The sequence below is a fragment of the Mobula hypostoma genome, chromosome 20 (assembly GCF_963921235.1).
Source record: "Mobula hypostoma chromosome 20, sMobHyp1.1, whole genome shotgun sequence".
Taxonomy (NCBI): Eukaryota; Metazoa; Chordata; class Chondrichthyes; order Myliobatiformes; family Myliobatidae; genus Mobula; species Mobula hypostoma.
In genome coordinates, this window is record NC_086116.1 from 33,717,906 (window position 1) to 33,745,079 (window position 27,174).

The window sequence follows — 27,174 nt, forward strand, 5'->3', positions numbered from 1 at the left end:
ACCCCAAGAAACTACCCTAGAACCTTCTTCACACTGCCAGTATTGTAAGTAAAGGGTATCCCCGGGTTACAGATGACCTGACTTCCAGAGAACTGACCTTACGCAAATTATTCCGGACATTTTTTAAAGCATTTTTAAAGGCAGAAGTAATAAAATGTTTCGTGGTATTCATCAATGACTCACTTAAAAAACGTATTCCAAATGTAAGTATGTTAGGGTAATTATTCAATGAAATGAAATATATAGAGGAAGTGTATACAGGGTAATACAAAGTGGATAAAGAAAGATTAGCTTCATTTGTCACCATGTACATTGAAGCCAAGAATGTGTACATGGAGGCGAGCGGAGTTGAGGCAGCGGCCGTGAGTGAAGAAAGACACGAGGTTCGATTGATACAAGCGCTGGGCTGAATCAGAAAGGTCGGGTATGGGCCGAATCGAGGCGATGGGGGTCGGGTCAGAGAGGTAGGAACAGCCCAAGGTTTGGACAATTTAAGCCAGGCCAGATGGAAAAGGTTAGGGCTGGAAGAGATGGATGGGCAAGTTCAGCTTGCTGCCCCACGAGGTTTACTTGTCTCTGTGCTGAACGAAGGCTGTGGCCTGAAATTAACCGGCTGTGGACTCACTTTCATGAACTTCAGTTCTGAATTCTACTTGCTAACTTTTATTGTTTGCACAATTTGTTTCCTTTTTAAAAAAAAAATGGGTTCTACTGGGTTTCTTAGTTTTGTGGCTGTCTGCAAGGAGACAAATTTCAAGGTGGTATAATATAACTTTGATAATAAATGTAATTTGAACTTTGAAGCATTCAGTGAAATACGTCATTTCCAGCTATCAGTGAGGATTGTGCTGGGCAGTGCGCAGGTGTCACTAAGCTTCCGGTGCCAACATAGCATGCTAAGAATTTACTAACCCCAGCTCATATTTCTGTGGAATGTGGGAGGAAACCGGAGCACCCAGAGGAAACCCACATGGTCACAGGGAGCACATACAAACTCTTTACAGACAGCAGTGAGAATCGAACCTCAATCTTACAGCTGGTTGCTAAAAAGTGGTGTGCTAACCATTGCACTATGCGCCTCCCCAATTGGTGGGTTTATGGGGAAAAATATAGAATTTAGCCCAGTAAACCTCTGCAGGAAAGTAGTTTCATCCCATTCTTTAGGGAGCAGGGGTTGCAAAGCTTTTTTATGCCATGGACCAATACTATTAACAAAGGGGTCCATGGACCCCAGGTTGGGAACCCCTGTTAAGAGAGGGTGCAAACGATCCTTGTTGAGTAAGTAATGTACAACTTATGTTAAGATATTACTGCTGACTGTGTAAAGGATTACACTAACTACTATGCTACCAAGCCTCTATAGAACATGGACTTTCTGATTTCTGGAGAAAAGAACTTGTGGAAGATTCTCAGGAATTGAATCCTTTCATAATCAGGGGACTGCCTCTATTCTCAGGAACGGAATCCCTACATAACTTTGACACTACCTCTATTACAATTTCTTCCAAATCACTGCTACAAAAAGTTGCAGTCCTACCACTAACTCGTGCAGCCCTGGTAGCCACAGACACTGTCTGCATATCCTCCTTTAAACAGCAGTGAAGGTGTCGCTGCATTTCATACGTAAATAAAGCCTACTTGTCCCACTCCCATCATGAGTGGCTATCATGTGGCATCCATGCCAGCACTGCCAGACTCAAAAAACAGTTACTTTCCCAAGCAGTGAGGCTGATCAACACCTCCACCCACTAACCTACCTCTCCACACACCCAACCACCAATATTTTATCATTTCCTGTCAGAGTCACCTAATGTACAGACGCTTCTGTGCCTAGTGTCACTTCATGGACATACAATCTATGCATATAAGCTACATATTTATATTTATTGTGTTTTTTTATTATTGTGTTCTTTATCTAATTGTGTTTTTTCTGTGTTGCATCAGACCTGGAGTAACAATTATTTCATTCTCATTTACATATGCGTACTGGAAATGGCATTAAACAATTTTGAATCTATCAATTACATCAACACTGCAAAAAACAGGCTCTTCTCCCTCACAAGAATCTCCAGAGACTTAGCTGAAGAACACATTCCATTCAATGGATAGTAGGAAACAGTTGTGGTCCATGTCCGAGAGTCCCATTCAAGCTTACCTTGAATAGTCGCCTTTAGCTTCCTGCAAAGAATGAAAGAAACAGACCATCAATGACTTACAAACAAAGGAACCATTTTTAATGCAAACAGTTCCTGAGAGCTTGCAATGGGACCTTTCCCAGGTTTGGCTACACATTGCCTTTACTGAGCATGTGTGGGCAAATTACATTCAGTGGCCATTTTATTAGGCACACCCACTCATTAATGCAAGTAACTAACCAGCCAATCATGTGGCAGCAACTCAATACAAAAAGCATGCAGACATGGTAAGGAGGTCCAGTTTTGTTCAGACCAACATCAGAATAGGGAAGAAATGTGATCTAAGTGATTTTGACTGTGGAATGATCGTTGGTGCCAGATGGGGTGGTTTGAGTATCTCAGAAACTATTGATTTCCTGCACAATTGACTCCAGAGGAGGGGTTCCCAATTTTTTTTTTGATGCCATGGACCCTTATCAGTAACCAAGAGGTCTGTGGACCACAGGTTGGGAACCCCTGCTCTAGAGTTTACAGAGTGAAGAACAAAAACCATACAGTGAGCGACAGTTCTGTAGGCGAAAATACTTTGATAATGAGAGAGGTCAGAGTAAAATGGCCAGACTAATTCAAGCTGACAGGAAGGTGACAGTAACAGTACTCAAGTAACCACACGTTACAATAACCTTTAGGTTGTTATAGCCCTGAGTGGTAATGGGAATAAGCTCTCACTACCTATTATATACTCCCAATGGCTTGCGCCTCAAATAGCCTCTGACAATCAAGTCCTGGCCTTCATGTGCGGCTTAGCTACTAAGCCCAATGAAACAGTTTCTCCTGACAGGAGAAAGGGAAAAGGCGGGTTAATGGCACCTTAAAACCATTGCTTCGGGTAGATGGGGCTCATCAGCCGTGGTTGTCAGCTCAACTAGAAGGAAACTCTGATCTCAAACCTCCGCTGCCTTTGGCTATACCCACTCACAGTGAAGAATTCGGGAGTAAACCCTGAGGGAAAACTCCAGAGCTGGAGTTCCTAAAGCAGTCCTACTCCGAGTTCAAAGCTGACTGACAACTTCTGAGATACTGCTGGTGCCAAACTTTATCAGTCTCTGCCATTCCTTTGGGTTAATCAGATGCATGGACAGCAGTGAGCTTTTCTACATGGGCAGCAGCTTGCTCTCCATATTGTACTGCCCAGGCTTGTGTATCTGATAACTGGGATGCATGGTCAACCTTGACCAATGGAGGTCTCACTCACTCATTCACAAGAGTGGTGTGCAGAAGAGCATCTTTGAACACACACATCGGACCTTGAAGTGCGTGGGCTATCACAGCAGAAGACCACGAATATACACTCAGAGACCAATTTGTCAGGTACAGATGATAGTTCTGGCATACTCAGGAGGCAATCCTGTTTCAACCAAGAACTGGCTGGAACCCGGCCCAAGTCCCTTCCCTTTCTACACAAAGAAAGTTGCAGAATTCAGCACCACTGAAACTTACTGATCTCGCCGAGGGCAAAAGGTGACATGAAATATACATTAGGCCCATGCAGATACGTGTGCTGATGTTTAGGTACATTATGCTAACGTAGGTGGGAAATTAGCCCCATTCCGGATACCATTCTACAAAAATATCTGGGAACTGATTACAGACTTCTGTAAGGGGAAGTCAGCAGAACACTCACCAGCTTTCACCAAGGGGGTCAGCGGTGGAAGGAGAGAGCAGCATCAAGTACCTGGGTTTCAACAACTCAGAGTATCTCTCTTGGTCCAACATATTGATGAAATATATTGTAACTTTTAGATCCTGCATTGTACTGCTGCCACAAAGCAATAAATTTCACAACATACAGTACTAAGCAAAAGTCTTAAGATGTATATATCTTAATATATTACATATAGAAAGCTAGGGAGCCCAAGACTTTTGCACAGCGCTGTATTTGTCAACATGCAGCGGAAAGCAAGTTGTAAATTTGGTGGGAGCAAAGGGTGTTGGGAGTGGTGTTGGTGGAGCACTGCGGGAGGGGTGTGGGACAGGTGGCAGAGAAGGAGTGCCAGGTTGGGGGGGTTGACACTGGTGCAGACACACTCAGCCCTGAAGACACCAAGCAAGGTACTTTGATTCCAAATAATTAGTTTATTGATCATTACAGAATGTCTTTCTGGTGCCTCCCACTCCCTCCCCTTTTTTCCCCAACTATGATTCCTCTCTCCCTGTCTCCTCCCCATTCTCAGTCCACAAGAGAGACCCATATCAGAATCAAGTTTATCATCACTCACATATACCATGAATTTTTTTTTACTACAGTCTTAGGCACCCTAGCTATACATGTGCCTCAGACTTTTGCACAGTACTGTATGTCAGTGATAATAAACCTGATTCTGATTCTAGCTGCCTGAATGACAATCCTGCACTGAAGTGATATGTATAGGTTTCAGGTTTTAGGAAGGAGAGATCCTGCAAGTGGTGGCATTCCAATCCACCAATAATTTATAAATACGGTGAGTTTATTGAAATCCTGCTGTGATCTACTGGAGCCCTCCTCAAAGGACTTAAGAACATGCACTCAGTGCCCACCTTATTAGGTACACCTGCTTGTTAATGCAAATATCTCATCAGCCAATCACCTGGCAGCAACTCAATGCATAAAAGCACACAGACATGGTCAAGAGGTTCAGTTGTTAATCAGACCAAACATCAGAATGGGGGAAAAATGTGATCAAAGTGACTTTGACTGTGGAATGATTGATGGTGCCAGATGGGGTGTTAAGAGTTTCTCAGAAACCGCTGACCTCCTGGGATTTTCACGAACAGCAGTCTCTTGAGGTTATAGAGAGGGGTGCAAAAAACATCCAGTGTGTGGCAGTTCTGTGGGCGAAAATACCTTGTTAATGAGAGAGGTCAAAGGAGAATTGCCAGACTGGTTCAAGATGACAGGAAGGTGACAGTAACTCAAAGAGCCACGCATTACAACAGTGGTGTACAGAAGAGCATCTCTGAACACACACGTTGAACCTTGAAGTGAATGGGCTACAGCAGCAGCAAATCACAAACATACACTCAGTTACTACTTCATTAGCTACTTCCTGTACCTAATAAAGTAGCCACTGAGTGTATATATGATCTAGGAGCAGTAGGAGATCACCTGGCCTGTGAAGCCTGCTCCGCCATTCAATATGATCGTTGACTCAGCTCCACCTTGCAAAAAATATACAGTACTGTGCAAAAGACTTAGGCTAGGGTGCCTAAGACTTTGGCACAGTACTGTATATTATGTCTTTCCAGTTACCAAATAACACTTAATACTCCTGAGCTAATACAAAGCTAAGTACTGTTATTTCTGTTTCCCAACCACCTTCCTATTTTAACCAATATACAGTACTGTGTCTTCAATATATTTCATAAGATAGCATCAACTGCTTCTCTGGACAGAGAATTCCACAGATTCAGTACTCTCTGTGAAAAGCAGCTCCTCCTCATCTCCTTATACCTCATATTTTCTAATCCAGGCAGCATTAGGGTAAACCTCTTCTGTACCCTTGCCACATCCTTCCTATAACTGGGCAGACAGAACAGCACACAATGCTCCAAGTACGGTCTGACTGAAGTTTTAAGATCATTAGACACAGGCGCAGAATTAAGCCATGTGGCCCATCAAATCTGCTCCAATATTCCAACACGGCTGACATTATCCCTCTCAACCCCATTCTCCGGCCTTCTCCCTGTAACCTTTGACGTCCTTACTAATCAAGAACCTATTAACCTCTGCTTTAAATATACCCAATGACCTGGCTTCCACAACCTTCTGTGGCAATAAATTTCACAGATTTACCACCCTCTAGCTAAAGAAATTCCTCCTCATCTCTGTTCTAAAGAGACGTTCTCCTATTTTGAGGCTGTGCCTCTGGTCCTCAACTCCCCCACCACAGAAATTATCCTCTCCCAATCAACTCTATGCAGGCATTTCAATATTTGATAGGTTTCAAAGAGACCTCCCCCTCATCCTTCTAAACTCCCAGAGCCATCATACACTCCTCATACATTAACCCTTTCATTCTGCTGAATGCCCTCCGAACCCTCTTCAATGCCAGCACATCCTTTCTTAGATAAGGGGCCCAAAGCTGCGAACAATACTCTAAGTGTGGTCTAACTAATATATTAGAAAGCCTCAGGATAGATATATGCAGGTAATTTTACACACCTACTTGTTGACAAATGCAAAACCCTAAATTGAAAGCTGCACCTGTGGGTTTGGTTCAGTGTTAATCTTTAATGAAAGCAAACGGCCATGGGAAAATGAAGTTGGTCTGTGTTCAACAACTCACTGCCCTGAATTGTTAAAGAAGGGAATTTCCTTAACCAAGTAACTTATTAATTGGACCAATGATAATGATGCAAAGTTTCTGGACATTCATTGTTGAAACCAGGGGTGCCCAACCTGGGTTCCACAGACCCCTCGGTTAAGGGTAGGGGTCCATGACATGAAGAGAGGTTGGGAACCCGTGCTTTAAATGAATTACCCATCAAACCATATTTTTTTAAGCAGAATAACAATTCCGCAGCTTGCAAGTTAATAACTTTCTATAAACCCACAGTAATCAATACGTTGCAATGAGGTTGTGAGCAGGCTTGTTGCTGGAGCGTAAATGGGTTAGAGCAACAAAGAGGAAAAAGAAATAAAAGATAGAAAAGTACAGGTCCTTTGGCCCACAATGTGAAGCTGACCTTTTAACCTACTCCAATAACAATCTAATGCTTTCCTCACACATTATCAAAGTCTAAAGTAAATGTATTATCAAAGTATGCATATGTTACTGTAAACTACCCTGAGATTCATTTTCTTGAGGGCATTTGCAGTAGATCCAAAATACAATGGAACCAATGAAAAACCACACACAATGAAGGCAAACTGCAAATACAAAAAGAAAAAACAAAATAATAAATAAGTAATTCTGAGAAGATGAATTGTAGAGTTCATTAAAGTGAGTCTATAGGTTGTGGAATCAGTTCAGGATTGAGGTGAGTGAAGTTATCCCCTCTGGTTTCAAGAGCCTGATGATTGTTCCTAAACCTGGTGGTGTGGGTCCTGAAGCTTCCTGATGGCAGCAGCCAGAACAGAGCGTGGCCTGGGTGGTGGGTGTCCCCGATGATGGATGATGCTTTCCTGCCATGGCGCTCCGTGTAGATGTGCTCAATGGTGGGGAGGGCTTTGACTGTGATGGGCTGAGGAAATAACTAAGGGTGCAGTTGTCCAGAAAGTCGAAAGTGGCTTCTTCAGCAGACTAGAATTTCACTGCGTGTAAGAGAGAGTAAAATTTTCCTGTAACAGTTACTATGGAGTCATTAACTTTCACTAACGGTTCAAACTGAGGACAAGCGGCACAGCACTTGCCACGGGAGTGTCCTCAAGAAACGTGTTTATTTCAGGCACTTACATTTTGAGTTTACTATTCCACGAATTAAATGCTCACAGTTCCTTCAATCGGAACCAGAATCTGGTTCATTACCGCCGAGTTACACATGGAATCTGTTGTTTTGAGGCAGCAGTCCGGTACAAAAACGCCAATGAACACTCATCACCGACCCTGTGCACGGCAACAACAGGCAAAGGTTTCTGATCAATGTTCTTACCTGGAGGATGTACGCTGCCAACTCGAAAATGGCTTCAGTGTCGACTTCAATCAGCTCCTGAGGGAGAAATTAACAAGTGGTGTTAAACCAGGGGGGAGGCGGACATGAAAGAGCCAGTTGCCGTGATTACTGCTCTACCACCGTCCCTCCCCCAGCCCCGGCTCCGCCGCCTCAAAGAGACTTCTCATGTTGAATGAGCTGCGGGAGGCGCGATGAAACTCCGACCTTGCTTGCGGCAGATTCCTCGGCCGGCGGCAAGTTGCGAACAACGACGATCCGCGGTGAGGAACAATACACTCGGGGAAGGGAGGTATTGCTCTACATTTCCAGCATTGTCAATATCTTCTGCGCCTCTGATCCGCGGGAAGGGAAAGTTTTCACGGGCTCGTTGGACGAGAGTCTCCCGGCCAAGAGAGCGTGGCCTCGCTCACCCGCCACCTCCTTTACAAAGGGCAACAGGAGGGCTCTCAGGCAGAAACGGCGCAGCTAAGGCGCAGACCCCTGGGTGGAGGGGGCTCTCTCCTCGGGGCGTGCGGACCGTACTGATCCCATCCCTGAATGACGAGACGGCTGCATTCACACCACAACCATGCACAGTTACGGGGGTTAGCAAGACAACGCCCCACGTGCTCTCTCCGCGTTCCCCTCCCTCCACTCTCTACTGACCGCCCTACCCTCCCCGAGCACCCACTTCCCCTCCTCTTTCCTGCCCGTGCGAACTCCTCATCTCCCGTCCCTACCGCAAGTGTCTATCCCTCCCCCGCACTTCCCCTTCCTTTCATCTTCCCCCACCTCCTCACCTCTCCCTGACCCAGTGTGTCCCCACTCCCAGCCCCTCCCCCGCAAGGACAAGGCAGGGGATTGTTCTTCCGCGGGTCCGATCTCATTAACAATTCCCCAGGCTCCGTCAGACAGAGGCAAGAAAACTCGGTGCAGTACCTCACGGGATCGTTTTCTTTTACAAAAATATCTTCATTGCAAATAATTCTCCACTACAACGAGCCCAGAGACAATTAACAGTGACGGATACAATTACTAATAGGAACAAAATTAAATTAAAATACTACATCTTTGTCAAGGATGCATTTATCCCGTGAGGTGTCCAACAGTTCTGGAACATCTCCATGGCGCCCATGGACACCGGACCTTCCGCTACCCACTTCCAGGACCCACAGATAGCTCTCTTTACCAGACCCAGGAGTGAGTTTAAAGTTCAAAGTAAATTTATTATCAAAGTACATTATATGACACCATATACAACACAGAGGTTCATTTTCTTGTGGGCATACTCAGTAAATCTGTAATGGAATAGATGAAAGACTGCACAGACTTGGGCGTTCAACCAATATGCATAAGACAACAAACTCTGCAAATACACAGAGAAAGAGCTAATAATAAATAAACAATAAATATTGAAAACATGAGATGATAAAGTGAGTCCATAGGTGTGAGAACATTACAATGATGAAGTTCGAGGTTGAATGAAGTAATTCCCCTTGGTTCAAGAGCTTGATTGTTGAGGGATAATAACCGTTCCTGAACCTGGTGGTGTGAGACCCGAGGATCCTGTATCTTCTTCCTGATGGCAGCAGTGAGAAGAGAGCATATCATGGGGAGTGGGAGTCCCTGATGATGGATGCTGCTTTCCTACGACAACACTCCATGGAGATGTACTCATTGTTGGGGAGGGCTTTGCCTGTTATGGATTGGGCTGTCTCCACTACTTTTTGTAGAATCTTCCATTGAAGGTTATTGGAGTTTCCACAGCAGGCTGTGATGCAGCCAGTAAGTATACTCTCTACCACACATCTATAGAACTTGTCAGAGTTTTGGATGTCATGCTGAATCTTTGCAAACTCCTAAGGAAGTAGAGAGGCACTGTCATGCCATCTTCATAATTGCACTTGCGTGCTGGGCCCAGGACAGATCCTCTAAAATGATAACACCAAGGAATTTAAAGTTGCTGACCCTCTCCACCTCTGATTCCCTAATGAGGACTGTCTCATGGACAAGGACATCCTCATCCCTCCATCAAAGTTCAAAGTAAATTTTATTATCAGAGTAATATATGTCACCATATACTACCCTGAGATGAATTTTCTTGTGGGCATCCACGGTAAAATGTCAAAGTACATTTTTATCGAAGTATATATACCATGTACTACCCTTGCAGGCAGCCATAAACAAACACAATAGGGTCCACGAGAAACCCCGCATCACAAGTAATAATAATAATAATAAATGAGTTCTCAATAAATACTGAGAACATGAGTTATAGAGAGCTTAAAAGTGAGTTTGTCGGTTGTGGAATCAGTCGGGTGAGTGAAGTTATCCACGCCTGATAGTTGAGGGGTAATAACTGTTCCTGCACCTCCTTCCCGATGGCAGCAGCAAGAAGAGAACCTGGCCTGGATGGTAGGTGTCCTTGATGATGGATGCCATTTTCTTGTGGCAGTGCTCCATGTAGGTGTGTTCAGCGGTGGGGTGAGCTTTGCCTGTGATGCCCTCCTCTTTACTGGATGACCGCGTATAAATGGAATGGGGTTCGCAAGGGCTCAGTGAGGGAAGATCACAGTGTAAGGTTCTTCTGCTACTGGAGAGAGAGGGGCCAGGTTGGGTGTCGACGCCCCTCAGTTATAGTGGTATCCAGGAGTGGCAGTGGTGCTCGTGGTTTTAAGAAATGTAATTGAACACTGCTTAACGCTTTGTCTATGAAGGAAAAAGTCCTGCACAGTTAATTCTTGCAAATAATATTTTATTATGAATAAAGTCTATTTTGGTTAAAAAAAAAGGCAGAGGGTCAGAGCAGAGTTGGGTGGGAGCAGTACCCACAGCTTTGAGGAAATATTGAGTAACACACACAAAGTTCTGGAGGAACTCAGCAGGTCAGGCAGCATTTATTGAATGGGATAAATATCATCTGCAGAATCTTGTGTCTATGATTTGAGGGAATATTAACTGGAGCACGTAAACCTTTCCCTCGATTACTGCTGAAGCAGTTGGATGCCTGTGATAAAGTTATCTGTGGAATTCTCTGCCCAGGGAGGCAGCAGAGACTGCCTCATTAAATATACTTAAAAAGACAGTTAGGTAGCTTTTTGCACAGTAGAGGAAATAAGGGTTCTGGGGAAAAGGCAGGCAGATGGAGCTGAGTCCACGGCCAGACCAGCCATAATCTTGTTGGAATTGGAATTGGTTTATTATTGTCACATACCCTTAAGGTTAACCTCTAGGATGAGTCGGTAGTGAAGAAGGCGAATGCAATGTTGGCATTCATTTCTAGAGGAATAGAGTATAGGAGCAGGGATGTGATGTTGAGGCTCTATAAGGCGCTGGTGAGACCTCACTTGGAGTACTGTGGGCAGTTCTGGTCTCCTTATTTAAGAAAGGATGTGCTGACGTTGGAGAGGGTACAGAGAAGATTCACTAGAATGATTCCGGGAATGAGAGGGTTAACATATGAGGAAAGTTTGTCCGCTCTTGGACTGTATTCCTTGGAGTTTAGAAGAATGAGGGGAGACCTTATAGAAACATTTCGAATGTTGAAAGGCATGGACAGAGTGGATGTGGCAAAGTTGTTTCCCATGATGGGGGAGTCTAGTACGAGAGGGCATGACTTAAGGATTGAAGGGCGCCCATTCAGAACAGAAATGCGAAGAAATTTTTTTAGTCAGAGGGTGGTGAATTTGTTGCCACGGGCAGTAGTGGAGGCCAAGTCATTGGGTGTATTTAAGGCAGAGATTGATAGGTATCTGAGTAGCCAGGGCATCAAAGGTTATGGTGAGAAGGCGGGGGAGTGGGACTAAATGGGAGAATGGATCAGCTCATGATAAAATGGCGGAGCAGACTCGATGGGCTGAATGGCCGACTTCTGCTCCTTTGTCTTATGGTCTTATGGTCTATACTGAGATACAGTGAAAAGCTTGTCTTGATACTGTTCGTACAGATCAGATCATTACACAGTGTATTGAGGTAGAACAAGGTAAAACAATAACAATGCAGAATAAAGTGTAACAGTTATAGAGAAAGTGCAGTGCAGGTGGACAATAAGGTGCAAGGGCGGTAATGAGGTAGACTGTGTGGTCAAGAGTCCATCTTGTGGACTCCTGGAGGAGGGATGAGGAGGTCCACAAGAATTATTCCAGGAATGAAAGGGTTAATATCTGAGGAGCATTTGATTGCTCTGGGCCTGTACTGGCTGGAGTTTAGAAGAATGGGGGCAGGGGGGAATCTCATTGAAACCTACTGAATATTGAAAGGCCTACATAGAGTACATGTGGAGAGGATGTTTCACATAGACTATGATTCTAAGACCAAGGGTCACAGCCTCAGAATAGAGGGCTATCCATTTGGAACAGAGATGAGGAGGAATTTCTTTAACTGGAGGGTGGTGACTCTGTGGAATTCATTGCTACAGAAGGCTGTGAAGGCCAAGTCATTGGGTATATTTAAGTTGGAAGTTGATAGGTTCCTGACTAATCAGGGCATCAAAGGTTATGTGGAGAAGGCAGGGAAATGGGACTGAGAGGGATAATATGATGGGATGGCAGAGCAGACTCAATGGGCCAAATGGCCTGATTCTGCTCTTATGTCTCATGGTTTTCCTGTAAGAGGAATGGCCTTTGCAAGTTTCCCACATCAGAGGCAGTTAATGATTATTGCTCAACTCATAATATTTTCCTTAATGGCAGTTAAAGGCAAGATCTTTAACAGTGCTAAATGTACAGAGAGATCTTGAGGTTCAAATCCATAGTTCCCTGAAAGTGGCTGCAGATGCTGATAGTATGGTAAAGGAGGCTTATAGCACAGAGTCTCGGCCCAAAACATTGCTGTCTATTTATTTCCACAGATGCTGCCTGACCTGCTGATTTCCTCCAGCATTTTGTGTGTGTTGCTCTGGATTTCCAGCACCTGCAGACTTTCTCATGTTCACAGTATGGCACTCTTGCCTTTACTAGTTGATGTAATGAGTTTGATAGTCATGAAGTTGTGCGGCAGCTTTACAAAATTCCACTTAAGCTGCATCTGGAGCATTGCGTTCGGTTCTGGTCACCCCATTACTGGAGGGTTGTGGAGGCTTTGGAGAGGATGCAGAAGAGATCACCAAGATGAATGGCATGTGCTTTGTGGATTGGTTAGGCAAACTTGGATTGTTTTATCTGGAGTGGCGGAGGCTGTGGAGATTCCTGGTAGAAATTTACATGAATATGAAAGGTGGAGGTAGAAACCTGACATCTCTTTTCCAGAGTTGAAATGTGTAATACCAGAGGAATGTGTTTAAGGTAAGTAGGAGTAGTTGAAAGGAGATGTGTGGGGCACTATCCCTCTGAGCTACACAGGTGCACCGCAACGTAGTAACCGAAATGCTGCCGTGCACACAGCCTTTGTTGCCACGCTGCTGGAATGGGACACAGCTAGAAAAAGCTTACGAAACGTGAAAGATTTTCTTTTTTGTACTGTATGTATTTCATTATACCCTTCAATTAATAAATAAAATCAAAAGTATATGATTTTTCAGTTTCATTCTAAATATTCATAGTATGCACATGACAAAAAAAAAACATTTAAAGTGCTATGCAACTTTTCAGGCTGTATGAAAATGTCCTACTCAGAGCAATGGTTGGTCCGTGCAGCTGTTAAAAAAAGTGAGAGGGAATGTTGTGTGTGGGGCAGGAATTTTTGACACAGAAATTGGTGGATGCCTGGAATACGCTGCTTGGTTGTGTGAAGGGGGGTGAGTGGACGCAGATATGATAGTGGCGTTTAAGTAGCTCTTAGACAGGAACATGGATGTGTAAGAAATGGAGGGATGTGGACATTGTGTAGGCAGAAGGGATTAGTTTAGTTAGGCATTTAATTAAAAGTTGAATTGGTTCAGCACAGCATTGTGGGCCGAAGGGCCTGTTCCTGTACTGTACTATTCAACATTCTGTGTTCCTTCCTACTTTTTAAAAACATTTTAGGAAATCATAGATTCTGTAGCATAGAAACACATCCTGCAGTTCACCACATCTCCGGGGGAAGGAAAACCTTCCTCCAATCCCAGTAACATTATCTCCATTCTCTCTCCACAAGACTCGCTGAGCCTTACTGCACGTGTTTTTATTTTACATTTCTAGCAGCATGTTGCTTTTGGACCGTTACACAGAACGCTGACGTTTCCTACCTTGTAGATGCAAGACTTTGCGTTCAGGAAAAAGAGTTCAATGGTGGCATTGTCCTTCAGATAAGCTATGCTCTCAATGTAGAACCTGCAAGAACAACAGGGAGCTCAGTAAGAAAATAATTTCTCTGCCTTTATCAAACCTTCCCAAATGGGACCACCACTTTTCAAGGTCCCTTTGTCACTGCGTCCAGAAGCTGGAGTTGTTAACCAACTGATTTGAACCTTTGGTTTTTGATTAAAGATAGCATTGGCTCAGCCAGGGATAATCAGGACCGGAAAGAAATCGAGCAGGTATCCCAGTCGTTCTCTCTTCCCCCTCCTCCTGTCAGGCAGAAGGTACAATACTCAAGAACACACACCACCAGGCTCAAGGACAGCTTCTATCCCATAGGTATCAGACTCTTGAAAGGACCTCTCGTACACCAAAGATGAACTCTTTGATCTCTTACTGTCCCTCAACTTTATTTGTCCACATGCACCACAATTTCATAATAACTTTCACAAGTACTTAGTTCATCCGGGAATAGACAGCAGAATGGGGTTGAGAGAGAAAATATATCAGCCATGATCGAATGGTGGAGCCGACTCAATGGGCTGAATGTCTTATTCCACTCCAACGTCTAATGGTCTAACTACATTCCTTTTGTACTATCTTGATGTACTTCAGTTTGGAATCATGTGTCAGGCATGCAAATAAAAACTTTTCACTGACCCTCTCTATGTGTGACAATAGTAAACAGACTGCTGGTAACTACAATTAGGACACTACTAATTGATAAATAAATCACTATAGGTATAATGGTTCCTTAAGGTTGTTATAGCAGGGGGTAGAGGGGGATGTGGGGATAAACACCCACTGCCTGATAATACGTGTACCAAATAACTCCTGACAACCACGTCCAGCTCCTGGCCCTCACATGTAGCTTAGCTACCAAGCCCAGCGGAACCATTTCTACTCACAAGAGAAGGGGCAAAGGCAGGTTACTGGCACCTTAAAACCAGTCGCTTTGGGTAGATGGAGCTGGTTAGCCATGGCTGGCAGCTCATATAGGAGAAAGAAAATTCTGATCTCAAACCTCCGCTGCCTTGCAGTTATACCCACCCATGGGGAAAGCTTCAGGAGTAAACCCCAAGGAAAAATCCGGAGCAGGAGTCCCTAGGGCAGTCCTATGTTGAGTTCAATGCTGACTGGCAACTCCTGCGACGCTGCTGGTGCCGAACTGTATCGGTCTCTGCCGTTCCTTTTGGATTCATCAACTGTGTGGAGAGGGGGAGTCTGCTGCATGGGCAACAGCTTGCTCTCCATTTCGTATAGACTAGGCTTGTGTACTCACTTGCATATCACAAAGACAACTAGGATGCAATATCCATAGTCGACCCAACCAAATGAGGGCATCATCGATATAATTCTTGTTTGTGGAATCCCATACAGAGCTTTACAGTCGTGCAGCATGGAAACAGGACATTTGGCCTGGTTCATCCATGCTGACCAAGATGCCAATCCATAATAATCCCTTTTCCCGTATTACCTCATATTTCTATATTCCCTTCTTTTCCAGGTACAGTACTGTGCAAATGTCTTATGGACAAATAAATAGCTAGGGCGCCTAAGACTTTTGCACAGTACTGTATTTATCAGTGCGGAGCGGAGAGCGAATTTGTAAACCTGCTGGAAGCAAAGGATGTTGGAAATGGTGAAGGTGGAGCACCACAGGACGGGTGTGGGACAAGCGGCAGAGAAGGATTGCCGGGGCTGGGGAGAGGTGCGGGTGCAGACACACCCAGCTCTGAGACACCAGGCAAGGTCATTATTAATTAATTTATGGATCGTTACAGAATGTCTCTCTGGTGCTTCGCTCTCCCTGTCCTCTCCCTTCCCCTTTTCCTAACCATGATTCCCCTCTCCCTGCCCCCGTTCCACTCTCTCAGTCCACAATAGAGACCCATATCAGAATCGGGTTTATCATTACTCACACACGTCATGGAGTTTGTTTTCTGGTAGCAGTACAGTTCAATACATAAAATTACTATAGTACTGTGCAAAAACTTTGAGCACCCTAGCTATATAAATGTGCTTCAGAGTTTTGCACAATACTGTACCTATCAAAGCAGTAAAGCAGCCAGCATAATCAAAGATCACAACCACTGCAATATTCTCTCTTCTTCCCCTCTCATTGAGCTGAAGATACAAAAGCTGAAAGCACGTACCACCAGGCTCAAGGACAGCTCAGACTCTTCATCTCACAATGTACCTTGCACTTTCTCTGTGACTGTAACACTTTATTCTGCATTCTGTTCTCATTTTACCTTGTTCTAGCTCAAGGTAGTGTGTAACCAGCTGATCTGTATGAACAGTACGCCAGACAAGCTTTTCACCTTATAGGTAACAATTATAAACCAAAGCAAACCATTCTGCAGATGTGATAGAGTGATGGTCACATGGAACAAGCTGCCAGAGGAGGTGGTATAGGAGGAAACAATCACAACATTAAAAAGACACTTTGACAAGTACATTTGAAAGACCAAGACAGAGTGGACGTGAAGAGGATGCTTCAATTAGTGGGAGGGTCCAGGACCAGAGGGTGCAACCTCAGAATACAGGGACACCCCTTTAGAACACAGATGAGGAGGAATTTCTTTAGCCAGAGGGTGGTGAATCTGTGGAGGGACAGAAGAATAAGGGGGAATCTCATTGAAACCTATCAAATGTTGAAAGGCCTCGACAGAGTGGATGTGGAGAGGATGTTTCCTATAGAGGGAGAGTCTGGGACCAGAGGGACACAGCCTCAGAATAAGGACATCCATTTAGAACAGAGATGAGGAGGAATTTCTTTAGCCAGAGGATGATGAATCTGTGGAATTCATTGCCACAAATGGCTACGGAGGCCAAGTCATTGGCTATATTTAAAGCAGAAGTTGTTAAGTTCTTGATTGGTCAGGGCATCAAATGATATGGGGACAAGTCAGGAGAATGGGATTGAGAAGGATAATAAATCAGTCACGATGGATTGGCAGAGAGACTCGATGAGGCTGAATGGCCTAATTTGGCTGCTATGTCTTATGGACAGGGAACAAATCGGGAGCTATGTGAATGCTGTCAGTTCCTTTGGGGCAGAGGCTGGCTGCTATAAACAGGCACAAGTTGTGGTCAGGGTCGAGGGGGTCAGAGTCGAGGTGCTGATGCACACACTCCTTCTCCTCACTGGCAGGCAATCACTGTCTTCTTGCTCACGTTAGATACAACACAGTGCTTTAACTGTTCACTGAAGTGTAACAGATGTGTCCCAAAGCATAATCCTGTATCTCTAACCACTAGAGTTTCCACCACTGTGCGGACCTCCTAGTGACACTGAAAAAAAAATACTGTGTGATGATTTGTGTAATAGTGGGGACAGCCCAATAAAGGATCAGACTTTGATAGAATGGGTATTGAATGGCAGGGCCACAGTTGCAAATGAGTTTTATCTCTGGCGCAGTTACCCGGGACAGGGGCTCCCTTGGGAATTTAAATTTAATTAAATAAATCTGGAATTAAACACTAGTGACTGCAACGGTGAACATGAAACCAGTGAATTGTTGTAAAAATCCATCATGTTCACGGATGCCTTCCATAAAAGAAAGACATTTAAAAATTAGCTTTATTTATCACATGTACATCAAAACATCGGGTGGTGGGGTGAAGATACGTCTACCAAAGGAGGTGTAAGGCATTCCTCCCCTCCACCAGCCTGCAGGTCACCCTTGGGCAAGGTGTAGCACCTGCTTAGTCCCCCCCTCCCCCACAAGCAGGGTCACATGAAACCACGGGCACAGCTGTTGGATGGTCGTATGAGCAGCTGGTACACATCACAAGTCCTGGTTAAATAACCACTGATGGCAGTGTTGATAATGGCTGGGGTCACCCATCTTGTAAAGACACTGCCCAGAAGGAGGCAATGGCAAACTACTTCTGTAGGGAAATTTGCCAAGAACAATCATGGACAAAGACTATGATCGCCCATGTCATACAACATGGCACATAATGATGATGACATCGAAACATAGAGTGAAATGCGTTGTTTTACATCAATGAGGATGTGCTGTCGTGACACTTCTGGTGCCAACATAGCGTATCCATAATTTACTAATCCTAACCTATACGTCTTTGGAATGTGAAAGGAAATCCACATGGGAACTGAACCCCAATCTTACAGATGTTGCTGTAAAGCATCACGCTAACTACTACACTATAACACCATAAATATTCAACTTCCCATTCCCATTCCGACATGTCAGTCCATGACCTCCTCTACTGTCATGATGAGCCCACACTCAGGATGGAGGAGCAACACCTCATATTCCGTCTGGGTAGCCCTCCAACCTGATGGCATCAACATCAATTTCTCAAAACTTCCAGTAATGCCCCCCTTCACCATTCCCATTTCCCTCTCACCTTATCTCCTCACCAGCCTTTCACCTCCCTACCTCTCCCACCCCTCCGGTGCTCCTCCCCCTTTTCTTTCTTCCACAGCCTTCTGTCTTCTATCAGAGTCTCCCTTCTCCAGCCCCGTATGTCTTTTACCAATCAACTTCCCAGCTCTTTAATTCACCCCCACCCCACCCCCCCAGTTTCATCAATCACCTTGTGTTTTTTCCTCCCCTTCCTACTCTGACTCCTCAACTCTTTTCCCAGTCCTGATGAAGGGTCTCGGCCCAAAACGTTGACTGTACTCTCTTCCACAGATGCTGCCTGGCCTTCTGAGTTCCTCCAGCACTTTGTGTGTGTTGCTTTGGATTTCCAGCATCTGCAGATTTCCTCTTGTCTGTGATGGAGCAGAGTTAGACCATTCAGCCCAATGAGTCTGTTCCATCATGGCTGATTTATTATTGCAGTTTATTAATTGGGCCAAATGCTCTAATTCTGCTCCCATGTGTTATGGTCCACTATGAGGTGTTGCTCCTCCAAGTTCAAGGTCAAGTTTGTACTTTCGGTCAAGATGGCGCCAGCGTACAATGCTCCCTTGATTGACATCTTCCAGATAGCTCTTGAAAATGTCTTTTTTTTTTACTTTTCTTGCATCTGTTTTTCACAATCAATGTGTTTCTGGGACTGTTAGAGCCTGCGATTTAGAGTTTGGAGATTGTTTGAGTGACCCTGCACTTTGCTGTATCGGAGGAAGTGACAGTCTCGATGCAAAGAAACTTCAATATGGGGCGTGAGCTGATGTTTGACTCCACTTCGCTGGTTAAAGCGTCCATTGTCAAGGAAGATTGAAACATCGAGGCCAATGTGGATGGAAAGTGAGAGTTCGGTGTCGACTGCCTGCCTTTTGATCGCTGCCGGAGGAGTCTGAGAGTGGTCTATTGCTGTGTGGTTCACTGTGGCAGGTGGGTAGGCCTCAGGGCTCGTGTGGTGTCCTCTCTTTCGATGAATGCCAGTGACGTCGGATTGGACTATCGCGTTTATGGTCTGTGGACTCTTTCAGACTTATGGTTTTATATTCTGTAGTTTTTTATCGCCCGTTCCCTTTCCGTTTGTTATGCGAGGGGAGGGGTTGTTTGGGGGTCGATATTGTTCCGTTTTGTGTGGGGGTGGAGGGGTTTGGGTGTTCCCTTGGACCCTGCAGGACAGACAATCAGAAATTGTCGGGGCCCTAACAAAGATATTTAAAACATCCTTAGTGTCAGGAAAGGTACTAGAGGATTAGAGAATAGCTAATGTTGTTCCTTTTTAAAAAGACTCTAAGCAGAAACCAGGAAATTATAGGTCGGTGAGTCTGACATCAGTTGTGGGAAAGTTACTGGAAGGTATTCTGAGGGTCCAGATTTATAAGTAGTTGGATTTTCATGGACTGATTAAGAATAGTCAGCATGGCTTCATGTGTGGTAGGTCATGTTGAACCAATCTTACAGTTTTTTAAGGAAGTTACTAGAAAGTGGATGAAAGCAAGGCAGAGGATGTTGTCTACATGGACTTTAGCAAGGCATTTGACAAAGTCCCGCATGGGGGGTTGGTCAAGAAAGTTTAGTCGCTCGGCATTCAGAATGCTGCATCAGCAGGTTTGTGGCACTGGTAGCTCATGGCAGGAAGAGAGTTTTCTTCCTTCTCCCGTCTGTGTGAGATGATGGGACTTTCGAGAGACTTTGAACTTTTTTTTACCATGCCCATGGCTTGTTCTTCATCAAATTACGGTATTGCTTGCACTGTTGTAACTATATGTTATAATTATGTGGTTTCTGACAGGTTTTCAGTACTGGTCTGTCTTGTGTTTCTTTGATATCAGAACGGAGGAATATTGTATCATTTCTTAATGCATGCATTACTAAATAACAATAAAAGAGGACTGCGTGTCCTCATAATCTAATCAAATCTAATCTAATTCAGGATGAGGTAGTAAATTGGATTAGACATTGACTTTGTGGGAGAAACCTGAGACTCTGGCTGGAGGCCCATGACTAGTGGTGTGCCACAGGGATGGGTACTGGATCCTTTGTTGTTTGTCATCTATATCAATGATCTGGATGATAATGTGGTTAATTGGATCAGCAAATTTGCGGATGACACCAAGATTGGGGGTGCAGTGGACAATGAGGAAGGCTATCATGACTTGCAGGGAGATCTGCATCCGCTGGAAAAATAAACTGAAAAATGGCAGATGGAATTTAATGCAGACAAGTGCAAGGTGTTTCACTTCAGTAGGACCAACCAGGGTAGGTCTTACACAGTGAATGGTAATTCACCGAGGAGTACAGTAGAACAAAGGGATCTGGGAATACAGGTCCATAATTCATTGGAAGTGGTGTCACAGGTAGACAGAGTTATAAAGAAAGCTTTTGGCACACTGGCCTTCATAAACCAACATATTGAGTATAGAAGATGGGATGTTATGTTGAAGTTGTTGGTGAGATCTAATTTGGCATATTGTGCGCAGCTTTGGTCACCTGCCTACAGGAAAGATGTAAACAAGGCTGATAGAGTGCAGAGAAAATTTACGAGGATGTTGCCGGGTCTGGAGGACCTGAGTTATAAGGAAAGATTGAATAGGTTAGGGCTACATTCTTTAGAATGTAGATGCTTGAGAAGAGATTTGATAGAAGTTTACAAAATTATCAGGGGTATAGATAGAGTAAATGCAAGCAGGCTTTTCCACTGAGGCTGGGTGGGACTAGAACCAGCGGTCATGGCTTAAAGGCAAAAGTGAGAAGTTTAAGGGGAACGTGAGGGAAAACTTCTTTAATCAGAGGCTTGTGAGAGTGTGGAACGAGCTGCCAGCGCAAGTGGTGCATGCAAGCTCGATTTCAATGTTTAAGAGAAGTTTGGGTAGGTAAATGGATAGTAGGGATATGGAGGGCTATGGTCCCAGCGCAGATCAATGGGAATAGGCAGTTTAAATGGTTTTGGCATTGCCTAGATGGGCCAAAGGGCATTTCTCTGCATTGTATGTTTCTATGACTGTATGTATGGGTTAGGGTTAGTGGGCATTCAGTAGAGGAGGCCACGGACCAACACACTGGGTATTTTGAATAATGAAAGTTATTTACCTTACCCTGCAGTGACGGGCCAGTGAGTTAGTTATTTACATTATGTGAAACACACTGTCAATGCCAGGACTTACTGTCTGTCCTTGATCAGTCCTGAGCTGAGAAGGCAGCAGGAGCCAGGTCTAGAGTCACATATAGGCCAGACCAGGAAAGGATGTGAGGTCCTGATGAAAGGTCTCAGCCTGAAACGTTGAGACCTTAACCCTTTCTGTAGATACTGCCTGACCAGTTGAGTTCCTCCTGCATTTTGTGTGTACATCAGGGAATAAAGTGAAATTTACTACACCTTAGAAGTTTCAGGGTTGTCATTACTGAGATCAATTCTAGACTTATTTAATGCCTTCAGTTCAAGTTTCATGTGTAGTGGGGAATTAAAACTCATCTCTTTAGAATAACAATCCAGGACTCTGGCTGTTAGTCTGATACCTTAACCATTTCTGCACTTGCTGACCAGTCAATAAGTGGGAATATTAATTATTAAGTATTATTAATAATAATTTTAATAATAATAATATTAAGGGCAGCACAATAGCATAGTGGTTAGCACAATGATTTACAGCACTCATTATCTGGGTTCAATTCCTGCTGCTGTCTGTAATGAGTTTGTACATTCCCTCCGTGAACTTGTGGGTTTCTTCTCGATGCTCTGGTTTCCTCCCATATTCCAAAGATACATGGGTTAGGCTTAGTAAATTGTGGGCATGTTGTGTATAGCAACATTTGCAGGCTGCCCCGGCACATCCTCAGACTCAATTCATTATATGTTTCAATGCTTTGATGTACACGTGACAAATAAAGCTAATCTTATCTTATTACTGATATCAATTCCAGGTTATTTAATGACTTCAGTTTAAGTTTCCATCTGCCGTGTTTCCATCAGTACCTGCTGACCTGTCAGGAAGTAGGAATATTAATTATTATTATCATTTGTTATGGTCACATGGACCGAGATAGAGTGAAAAGCTTTTATTTGCCTGCCTTCCAATCAGATCATTCTATTCATAAGTACACTGAGATATTAAAAGGAAAACAGAACGCAGAACAAAATGTTAGTTACAGAGAAAGGTGACACATTGGCGTCGTGGTTAGCACAACGCTTTACAGTACAAGCGACCCAGGTTCAATTCCCGCTGTTGCCTGTAAGGAGTTTGTACGTTCTCCCCGTGACTGCGTGGGATTCCTCTGGGTGCTCCGGTTTCCTCCCACAGTCCAAGGACCTACCAGTTGGTAGGTTAACTGGTCATTGTAAATTGTCCTGTGACTAGACTAGGATTAAACCCGGGGATTGCTGGGCGGTGCAGCTTGAAGGGCCGATTCCTCGCTGTATCTCAATCAATAAATAAAGTACAGGCAGACAGAAAGATGCGAGGTCCACAACTAGGGAGTTTGGGAGATCACGAGTTCATCTTGAGCATACGAGAGAAGTCTATTCAAGGGTTAGATATTGGTGGGAGAAAAGCTGTCTTTGAGCCTTGTGTTACGTGCTATCAGGCCATTGTATCACCTGCCCAGTGGAGGAAGGAGAAGAGGGCATGTCCAGGGTGGGTGGGGTCCTTGACGTTGGCTGCTTTACTGAGGCAGCAGGGAGTGTAGACAGAGGCAGTGGAAGGAAGATGGATTTCTCTGAAGGTTTGCCATTTCAGTAATTAAAAATAAATTATCAAAGCATTTCTCTAAGGCTTGAATTGTTGATATTTTCTTAACACAGATTGTGTAGTTCTCAAACCCAATGTCTCAAAGTTTAAAGTAATTTATTATCAAAGTACTTATATGTTACCATATACAACCATGAAATTTTTTTTCTAGTGGGCATAATCAGTAAATCTACAATTGAATAATAACCATGATAGAATCAATGAATTACTGCATCAACTCGGGCATTCAACCAGTGTGTAAAAGACAACAAGCTGTTAAAAAAAAGGAAGAAATAACAATAATAAATAAATAGGCAATAAATATCAAGAATATGAGATGAAGAGTCCTCGAAAGTGAGTCCATAGGTTCTGGGAACATTTCAGTGATAGGGCAAGTGAAGTTATCCCCTTTGGTTCAAGAGCCTGATGGTTGAGGGTAATAGCTGTTTCTGAACCTGGTGGTGTGAGTGCTGAGACTCCTGTACCACCTTCCTGATGGCAGCAGCAAGAAGAGAGCATGTCCTGGGTGGTGTGGGTCTCTGATGATGTATGCTGCTTTCCCACGACGTTTCACGTATATGTTCTCAATGGCTGGGTGGGCTTTACTGGGCCGACTCCGCAACTTTTTGCGTAAGGTCATTGGTGTTTCCATACCAGGCTGTGATGCAGCCAGTAAATATACTGTCCACCACACATCTAGAGAAGTTTGTCAAAGTCATCCACACATACTTCTAAGGATGTAGAGGTGCTGCTGTGTGCTTTCTTTGCAATTGCACTCCAGGATAAGTTCCGGATCTCTACACTAGAGGGTGCTCCACACCACAAGATGATCATTTTACTGCACGTCCTCAGTTTGAGCTGGAACTGCATTCAATGCAAAAATGCAAACCAGGAAATCACTGGAATCACATGAACTGCATCTTTTCTAATTAATCTAAGGGCTGTTTTCAGAATATCTCATTCAGTTTATGCTTCATGGCCCTCCTGGTGATAATTACATAGTATTCAAAAATGCTGAAACATCAAAAGCTCTGATAACAGATTATCAGAGTTTTATGATAGTGAACGCAGCAGGCCAGGCAGCATCTCTAGGAAGAGGGGGAGATCCTCTTACTAGCTCTTCTTTCAGTTAGTCCTGATGAAGGGTCTCAGCCCGAAACGTCGACTGTACCTCTTTCTAGAGATGCTGCCTGGCCTGCTGCGTTCACCAGCAACTTCTATGTGTGTTATTTGAAATTCCAGCATCAGCAGATTTCCTCGTGTTAGAGTTTTCTGATAGATGAGTTGCATGGGTGGGCCTACACTCTTGGGGTTTTAGAAGCATGTTGGGGATCTTATTGAAACCTATTGAATGTTAAAAAGCCTAAATTAAGTGAATGTGGAGACTATGCTTCCTATAGTGGGGGAATCTAAGACCAGAGGACACAGTTTCAGAATTCAAGGATGTTCCTTTAGAACGGAGATGAGGAAGAATTTCTTTAGCCAGAGGGTGGTGACCGTGTGGAATGGCCGTGGAGGCCATTGGGTAAATCTAAAGTGGAGGCAGTTAGGGTTTTGATTAGTGAAGGTTACAGGGAGAAGGCAGGAGAATGGGGTTGAGAGGGATGATAAATCAGCTATGATGGAATAGCAGAGCAGAATCGATGGGCCAAATGGTATAATCCTGCTCTTATGATGGGAGTGTGGGAACTGGGGTCCCAGTGAATGAATTGCCGACCCAATAGGAGCCTTGAGCAATGAGGTAGTGGAACATTAAGAGTTTTACTGTAAATAGGGACAACAATGGCTCAGTAGAGACCTGACCGGCCAAAGGGTCTGTCCCTGCGTTATTTACTTTGTGAAAAGACCATTCAGCCCACGTAATCTACACCTGCTCTCAGAGCAGTCCTGTTTCTCAGCCTATTCTCACCCACGTTCCTGTCATTCCCTATCGTCCATCTACACTTTCACCAGCTGCCTGTTCCACACTGACCTATCTAAGCTCCCAGTAACATACACAAAATGCTGCGGGATCTCAGCCAGTCGGGGGGAATAAACAGCCAACATTTCAGGCCGAGCCACATCATCAGGACTTAAGAAATTCCCAGCGTCAGTACGTTCTACTCCTTGACAACCGGAATATTTCCATTTCCTCACTGCAGTAAAAGTGTGAGGGGGTGCATTACGGAAAGTGAAACCAGTGAAGGACTCATACAATGTACGGTAAGGCACCAAGGAGTCTAATGAAACAGAGGGACTTAGGAGTACAATTGTATAGCTCGTTGAAAGCGACATCATAGGTAGACCAGGTGATGAAAAAGGAATCTAGCAAGCTGGCCATTGTCAGTCAGGGTATAGGAGTTGAGACATCATGTTGCAGTAATATAAGTTGTTGGTTCAAGTTTAATTACCATTCGACCATGCATGAATACAGCCGAACGAAACAGCGATACTTTGGGGCCAACATGCAAAACACAGTACCAACAGTCACACACATACATAGGTATCTGTTAGTCTCATGAGACCATGGACTTGTGCCTTGGACGTTTCCAGGGCGCAGGCCTGGGCAAGGTTGTATGGAAGACCAGCAGTTGCCCATGCTGCAAGTCTCCCCTCTCCACACCACCAATGTTGTCCAAGGGAAGGGCATTGGGACCCATACAACTTGGCACAGGTGTCGTCGCAGAGCAATGTGTGGTAAAGTGCCTTGCTCAAGGACACAACACGCTGCCTCAGCCAAGGCAAATCACTAGACATATTAACATAGAAAACAGGTGCAGGAGTAGGCCATTCGGCCCTTTGAGCCTGCACCACCATTCAGTATGATCATGGCTGATCATCCAACTCAGAACCCTGTACCAGCCTTCCCTCCATACCCCCTGATCCCTTTAGCCACAAGGGCCATACCTAACTCCCTCGTTAGACAAACCACTTGGCCATGTGCCAACACAGTCACACACAGCACAAGACACAAACACATGTAAGATATCAGGAAAATACTGTCACACAAAAAAAATAGTCTAAGTTCCTGAGTCCATGACTGCTGCAGCAGTCTGCAATCAAACACAATACACTGATATGTGAAATACTGTGTACAGTTCTGATTGTCTGTTACGGGCAAGACATGGAACAAGTACAAAACATTTTACGAGGATGTTGCCAGGACTTGCTACTACCTTCGCTGCAGGTATAGAAGCCTTAGGTTGCACACTGCCAGGTTTGGGAACAGTTCAGAACTGCTACTACAGTTACTCTACAAATATCAGGCTCCTTGGACCCGTGTGGATAACTTCAATCGACACAACTCTGAACTATTTCTACCACCTACAGACTCACTTTCAAGGACTCTTTACAACTCATGTTCTCAGCATTATTTTTACTTGCAGTTTGTTTTCTTTTGCACATTGGTTGTTTGTCAGTCTTTTTTTAATGTATAGTTTTTGTAAAATTATTTTGTTCCTTTTTTTCCTGAAAATGTCTGCAAGAAAATGAATCTCATATGGTGGGGAACTGTATATATCATCATCATCATTATGTGTCGCATCGTATGATGTGGGTGATCATGGTCCTTAGGTGGCTATGATTGTTCTTGACAAATTTTCCAACAGATGTGGTTTGCCATTGCCTTCTTCTGGGCAGTGTCTTTACAAGATGGGTGACCCCAGCAGTTATTAATACTCTTCAGAGTTTGTCTGCTTGGTGTCAGTCGTTTGACTGCACGTGCTAGACCGTCTTCTTCACTCTGGTTGAACGCCCTGGTTGGGCGGTCTTTCATTGATCCTGTTTTCTCTAGATTTAATGAGTATGCCCACAAGAAAATGAATCTCAAGATTGTACAGTATATGGTGACATATATGTACTTTGATAATAAATTTACTTTGAATTTTGAACTCTGAGTTATAGGGAGAGTTTGACCAGGCTAGGCCCTTATGCCTTGGAACGTAGGAGAAGAAGGGGTGACCCCATGGAGGTGTTTAAAATTATGCGAGCCCTAGAGGATGTGGATGGGGGGAGTCCAAAGCCAGAGGGGCACAGGATTAGGGTGAGAGGGGAAACATTTTAAAAGGGACCTGAGGGGCTACTTTATCAGGCAGAGGGTGGTGAGTGT

General features: G+C 44.2%; 1 protein-coding gene across 11 annotated transcripts in view; it reads right to left on the reverse strand.

The window, feature by feature from the left end:
- Positions 1 to 27,174, reverse strand: part of frmd4a (FERM domain containing 4A) — a 523,313-nt gene that overhangs the window by 130,830 nt on the left and 365,309 nt on the right. For 10 of the 11 annotated variants that reach the window (XM_063072636.1, XM_063072634.1, XM_063072635.1 and 7 more), the window contains 3 exons: positions 13,933 to 14,017; positions 7,767 to 7,823; positions 2,156 to 2,178 (listed from right to left, as the gene is read on the reverse strand). In XM_063072636.1, coding sequence (XP_062928706.1) covers positions 2,156 to 2,178; positions 7,767 to 7,823; positions 13,933 to 14,017 — 165 coding nt within the window. Of the gene's footprint in view, positions 1 to 2,155; positions 2,179 to 7,766; positions 7,824 to 7,991; positions 8,071 to 13,932; positions 14,018 to 27,174 lie in introns of those variants that run through there. The other variant, XM_063072642.1, reaches the window with a different exon arrangement.